The sequence below is a fragment of the Petaurus breviceps genome, unplaced genomic scaffold, assembly GCF_028583685.1.
Source record: "Petaurus breviceps papuanus isolate PSGF00001 unplaced genomic scaffold, PetGlider_PUasm1.0 181, whole genome shotgun sequence".
Taxonomy (NCBI): Eukaryota; Metazoa; Chordata; class Mammalia; order Diprotodontia; family Petauridae; genus Petaurus; species Petaurus breviceps.
This window is the reverse complement of record NW_027185784.1, coordinates 5,246,417-5,252,851: the sequence shown is the minus strand read 5'-3', so window position 1 is coordinate 5,252,851 and position 6,435 is coordinate 5,246,417. Positions and strand designations below refer to the sequence as shown.

The window sequence follows — 6,435 nt, the reverse complement described above, 5'->3', positions numbered from 1 at the left end:
TTTTTTTTTTTTTTTTTTTGTGGGTGTTAAGTGTCTGAGGCCGGAACCAAACTCGGGTCCTCCTGACTCTGGGGCTGGTGCTTTACTCACTGTGCCACCTAGCCGCCCCTAAAGATTAGTTTAACTTATTCCGTGTAGTCCCCCCAAAAGCAGAAATAGGAGTAATGGGTAGAAGTTACAGGAAAGCAAGTTTTGGATTTATACACACACACACATGTGTATGTTTGAATAATTAGAGCTCTCAAAAATGACATGAACTGTCATGTAAGGTACTTGTCACAAGGAATGTTTAGGGAGAGACTACAGGACCCTCTGTCTAGGATTTGTTGTAAAGAAGTTACCACATTTATTGGGAAATTAGACTAAATTAGACCTCTTTAAGGGCCCTTTTAACACCATCCTCTGATATAAATTATAGTGAAATCTTTGTTCTGTCCCTCATGCAAGTTGGTGATATGGTATTTAAAATAAAATTACTTTCACCTTGGTCATCTTCATGCTATATGTTCTAGTCCTATAGTCCTAAATACACTAAACATACTAAGTAAACACTTATTTAGTATGACCACGTGCCAGAAACTCTGCTAAGTGCTGTGGACATAAAGAAAGGCAGACAGTCCCTGTTCTCAAGACTCTCACAATCTAATGGGAAGGCAACATGAAAACAACACATTTATTTTTTGGAGGGGGAAGGTAGGGCAGTTGGTATTAAGTGACTTGCCCAAGGTCACACAACTAGTTTTGTGATAACTTTCTGAGGCTGGATTTGAACTCAGGTCCTCCTGACTCCAGGACTGGTGCTCTATTCACTGTATCATCTAGCTGCCCCAAAACAACAGATTTATAAGGATTGGTAAGCTCATCTTTTTGAATAATAGTGGCTCCTTAGAAGATGAAGTATTATCATTTATAATTTCAGTTATTTTAATTAGTTTATCAGGAAAAAAAATGAGGACCAGAATTTTTAACCAGGTCAGGGGGAAATGAAGGGGACATTTTGGAATTGGAAGAACTGAGATGTCAAGTCTCATCCACACCAGGCTGATGTGCACCAGTGAGTAGGTGGACCCATCGAGGTTATAGAAAAATAATCTTTATCTGTTGTCAAAGAGATGCAGGTTAGATCACTTTGGAGCACATTGTTCCATTTCCTTCAGTGTTGTCAGGTAAGTTGCAAAATAGGCTTGTGTTATGCAGAGCTTGAATCTGAATTTAATTGTTCAATTTAACCGCCATGTATCTTAGAGTTTTCGGCCTTGACTTTTTTTTACAGGGGGTCTATGAATTTTTTCAACTGATACTTCATTTTCTGTGTTCAGAAGTTCTGGGCAGTTCTCTTGTATTATTTCATGCATTATGATGTCCAGGTTTTCTGTCTTGTGTTCTTCTGGAGATTTGTGATACGTAAGCTATCTGTGCTCTTTCTATCTTTAAGATCAGTATGTTTTGCTTAGATAATAAGAATATTTTCTTTTAATATTCTGGTTTTTTGCTTCTCTTCTAGATTTTACTCTACTTCTTTGTATTTGTATAACCAACCTATTATTCTCTCTTTTGTTTCTTTGGTGAGACTTGCCATTGTAGATTTGAATTTTTACAATTCTGTCTGTTATTTTTGCTATGTAGGTCACAATTTCTGCCTTCATTATTCTCATCTATAGTTTGAACCATTCAAAAGCAGTGTATTGTAGTTCCATGTTCTCAGATTCAACAGGGTCCTCTGTTTCATCAAGTGCTAGATTGATTCATTTTGTTTTGCAGTATTTATTCCTTGTTTATTAGATCTGTAGGCCATATTTCCTTCTGTTGTTAATGTTTTCCCTGTCAATTTATCAGCTTATGTTCAAGGTCTTTGAGATTTTGCTTTCCTGAGATCTTTGGGTAATTTTAGCTTTTTTGCCCCATATTTTCCTCTGTTACTCACTTTCTAACTCCCTCCCCAGTGGTTTCCTTGAGGGCTGGATCTCCAAGCATTTCAGCTTCCTCCCACACTGGGTAATGAACAGCTCAACAGACCAGGTCTCTGCCCCAAGTGACTGTTGGGGGGACAGAACTGGCCCCAGCTGGATTCTGAGCATTTTCCCTCTGGCTTAGCATAATGCTACAGAACACATTAAACCTCTCTTTACTATCCCCCAGGTCCCCTCCTAGTGTCCCGTCCCACTGCCTCTGTAATTCAGCTGTTTGGCCCAGCACTGGCAGTTCAAAGAAATACTAGGTTGGTGCTGTGGGGTTAATTTCCATACTTTGGGTTTCTGAAACTCTGGGAGGAGGGTTGGAATAGAGGAGGGGGTTTGAGGTCTGTTTCCTGCCCTTTTTTCTCTGTTTCTCTGCTTTCTTATGGAGATCTTATGCTACACAGAACAATGTCCAGTAGGGTGCTGGCTATATGGTGTGGTCTCAGCAAGCTTCTGCCCCTAAAGGGCAGACTTAGCAGTCGTTGTCTATTGTGGCTTGAACATCCTGGAGTTAGATCTCCATGGCATTAGAAAGTGAGAGGGGGGGACCAGAGTGGGAGGGGAATGGGTTTTATTATAAGTCCATGTGTTATGTCCTCACGTTTGTTGCAAGCTTATGTGTCAGGTCATTGAGTTGACTAGTGCAACCTCGCTGCCAGTAGTATGGTGGTGGTAGAGAAGGGAGTGCTGAATGAGAGCCGGGTAGGCATCAGTTCATGATTTGTTTTTGGTTTTGTTTTTACTGCTTTCTTTTGGTTGCTGGGTGTTCGAGATCATGAAGACAGTTGAAGTTGCTTTATATGTTTAACAGCATCTTGATTTCTCATAAAGTCACTAGCTTCCATTTGCTCCAGTCTAAATCTGAAGGAATGATTCTCCTCAGTGAGCTTTTGAGATTCTTTTTCCATCTGGCAAATTCAGCTTTTTAAGGTATTCTTCTCCTCATTGCCTTTTTGAGCCTCTTTTGCCATTTGAGTCAGTCTGTTTTTTAAGGTGTTATTTTCCTCAGTCAGGCTGTTGACTCTCATTTCGTAATTTTCTTGCATCGTTCTCATTTCTCTTCCCAATTTTTCCTTCACTTCTCTTATCTGCTTCTTAAGGTCCTCTATGGCCTGTAATCAGCTCATATTTTCCTTTGAAGCTTTTGGTGCAGGAGTTCTGACTTCACTGTCTTTCTCCTGTTCCATGGTTTGGATCCTTTCTGTCCCCCAAATAGGAGTCTAATGGTGGATTCTTCTGTTTGCTTTACTTCCTTTGCCTGGTCATATTGCCACTCAATTACTTGACTTTTGGGCTTTTTGCCACAGTAGGACTCTGCCACCAGACAGAGGAGCTTCGTACCAAATGCTGGGGTTTTCTCAGCTGCCGGAGGTATTAGTTGGGTGCCCTCTCTGAAGCCTCTACATGCTCTGGCAAGCTGGATACACACCCCAGGACCTCCACCCTAGACCGCAATCCAGATCCAAGCAGGTTAAAGCAAGAGTGATTACCCCTCAAACTGGTTGCTTGGTCCCCCTACACTCTGCAGGCCAGGAGCTGAAGCTGTCACATGGCAGTGGCTGTGCTGCAGCCATCAGCGGCTTCTCGCCCCAGGGGCAAAAGCCAACGCACTTCCAACTACTGGGTCCCAAAGTCCACACCTCACTGACCTCTCACTTTGTCCTTAGCATCTATGTGTTGATAATTCTGGACCACCACAGCTGCTACTGATCTGGAGTCTCTCCAGCTGGTGGCTGGTCAGGCCCTCCCTGGGACTAAAACCTCGGCCTGGGGCTGGGCTCAGCTCCCACAGCGCTATGTTGGCTGCTACCTGCCGGCCTGCCAGGCTGTCCTCAGCAGGAGGTTAGCTTCTCTGTGTCATTTTGTGGGTTCTGTAGCTCCAAAGTTTGTTCAGAGTCCCCTTTTATGTGGATTGGATGTGGTGAAAGCCGGAGCCATGCGGAGGTCCTGTTTCTGCTCTGCCATCTTGACTCTGAAGTTGCTTTCTCTTTGTTGAATAATTTCCATTTTGGAGATGTTTGAGAGGTTGTGAGGATCAGAGAAAATGTTTAGGCTTACATCTTATTGCTCACATAACCCCAAAATTGCATTAGCTTTTAATAGATAGCAACCTAATGTCTATCAGATTACAAACCAGTGGTTTAGTGTGAGTTAGTGAAAAACAGCAACCACAACAAATAATTTTATAGCACATTGTTGACATGTAATAAAGATGGATTAAATTGTATAATCGGATATATGTTTTAAAGGAGAAAAGTGTTTAAATCTAAGTACATTTAGGAAACAAATTAATTTAGTAATAGTTTGTAAATTTAAAAGTCAGATCTTTTCTTTAGTCTCATGTTAGTAGGGGTATATTATTTCCTTTTTGTTACATGAAAATCTCCTTTACCCTGTCTACATTCCAACTTTTGTCCTTTAATTAGATGTGATTCTTTTTATGCTCAATTATGTTTCAAAGGTTTGTAAGTTCAGAACACTGAATTAAATGAACCTAAACATTGACTTGAATGAACTTAAAAAAATAAGATACTCATTGCTTGGACATGATGGCAAAATAAGATTTGGGATTTTTTTTAACCAAGAATCTTTTACTTTTTTCTTCCTGTAGTCTGGAGGCAGGAGCAACTCAGTTACATTGATGAGACTTTTACTGGGGCTAAAAGGAAAGCTGCTTTATGTGAACTTTTAGAAAAAGAAACGCAAATAATTGCTGCAATTGGGAGGCAAAGAATCCGTGCCAATAATCAGAATTATGAAAAGTCGATATACGCATTCTTGGATAAGGTTGGTGAAATAATTATTATTTGAATATTAATATATTCTGGGCATAAAAATGTGATAGAATACTTTAAACTAGTGGAGAGGACAAATTTTATGAATGCTTTTGAATTTTGTTTAGCTCCTTACTTATCAATTCAGAATGTATTTGCTGATGAATCCTTGTTTACTGGATTTGGAGTCAAAGGACCCGAGTCCTAATTCCAGCTCTGCCAGTAAAAATCAGTGTGACCTTGGGCAAATCACCTCAGTTTCTTCATTGGTAAAATAAAGAGACTGGACTGAATGGGCTTATAAAGCTCTTTCCAACACTAATATGTGATAACTATGATGCTTTACAACAGCCTCAAATAAAGATTAATAATAAGAATCACATTTTCTTATAAAATGAACAACATATTCTAAACAAAAGAGATTTACGAAGAGAAGAAAAGAAACACGTCTGTCATCCTTTTGATTTGGATTTAGGTTGGATGTAAAATGGCACAGGTAAATGCATGCGTTATCAATGAAGTTATCAATCAAAGAAGTTATCAATGATAACTTCTTCAGGGTCAAAAAGATTTCTCCCAGCAACTTGTGGGATATAGTAGTGATTCATCACTTTACTCTAGCACAAGAAGTCATTTTGTGACTGGAAATTCTTGACCAAAAAGGCATCACTATTATTGTAAACTATAAAGATACAATTAAGAAAAAAATGTAAGTAATTACCTTTTATGTATTGAAACTACCTATTTGGTATCGAACAAGCTGTTGCCACGGAGACTAAATTATTTTTTTATATTGTTGACCTTCCAGTATACTTAAAAGTCAAAAAAGTAGAAAAGGGACAGAGTTTTCAAAGTATTATTAATTTATGATATTTCACATTCTCTATTCAGCATATAGTCTGCAACTTATCTGAGGGTCTCAAAGTATGTATAGTATAAACCCCATGTATTTAAACTATGCAATACTTCTTAAACTAAGGGAACTTAGTTAAATAACTAAATGAATAGAATAACTAAATAGTTACGTGATCTTATTCACCAATAAAAATCAGCCACCCCTTCTGAAGTGAAATGAAGCAATTTGTAAACAGTATACTGACAGTAACTTCAAGCTTTCAGTGAAGATTACCAGTAACAGTGAAGATGAAATACACTGTAGTAAACCACAGAAGTCCCTGAAAGGCCCCCATGAGTGTGATTTTTTTTTCCCCAGAAATACTCAGGAGAATATTATGTTGAAATGGGAAGTATGGACTTTAGAATTTTCCATAAAGAATTATTTGTAATTCTAGAAATTTTGTGGCTTTTCAAAGAAACAATATTCTGAGTTAAGTGGGCACTCCTGGAGCTATGTTTTAACAGCTTGCACTTAATCCAGACGGGACTTCTTTCATTAACCTGGTGTTATGTAGACCTAATTTATCAACAAGGCAGTTATCATAAATATTTATGTGATCTTATATATAATTGGGTCTTAGTTGATAAAGTTTTATACTCTGTGAAGAGTGGGATACCTCAGTAGAATAATGATAGCCTCCATCCCAAAGAAGTGTGCTCTAGTAGAAAAAACCCTCAATGGGTAGTTAGAGGGCTTGAATATGAAACCATGCTCTAACATTTACTATGTGGGTGACAATAGAGAAATTATTTCACTTTTGAAGAACCCATTTGTAAAATGAGATTAGACTACATCTTTTTTTTTT

General features: G+C 38.6%; 1 protein-coding gene across 1 annotated transcript in view; it reads left to right on the top strand.

Annotated features, from left to right (window-relative positions):
• Positions 1 to 6,435, top strand: part of IQUB (IQ motif and ubiquitin domain containing) — a 118,171-nt gene that overhangs the window by 62,013 nt on the left and 49,723 nt on the right. The window contains exon 8 of the mRNA XM_069087111.1: positions 4,570 to 4,745. Coding sequence (XP_068943212.1) covers positions 4,570 to 4,745 — 176 coding nt within the window. The remainder of the gene's footprint in view (positions 1 to 4,569; positions 4,746 to 6,435) is intronic.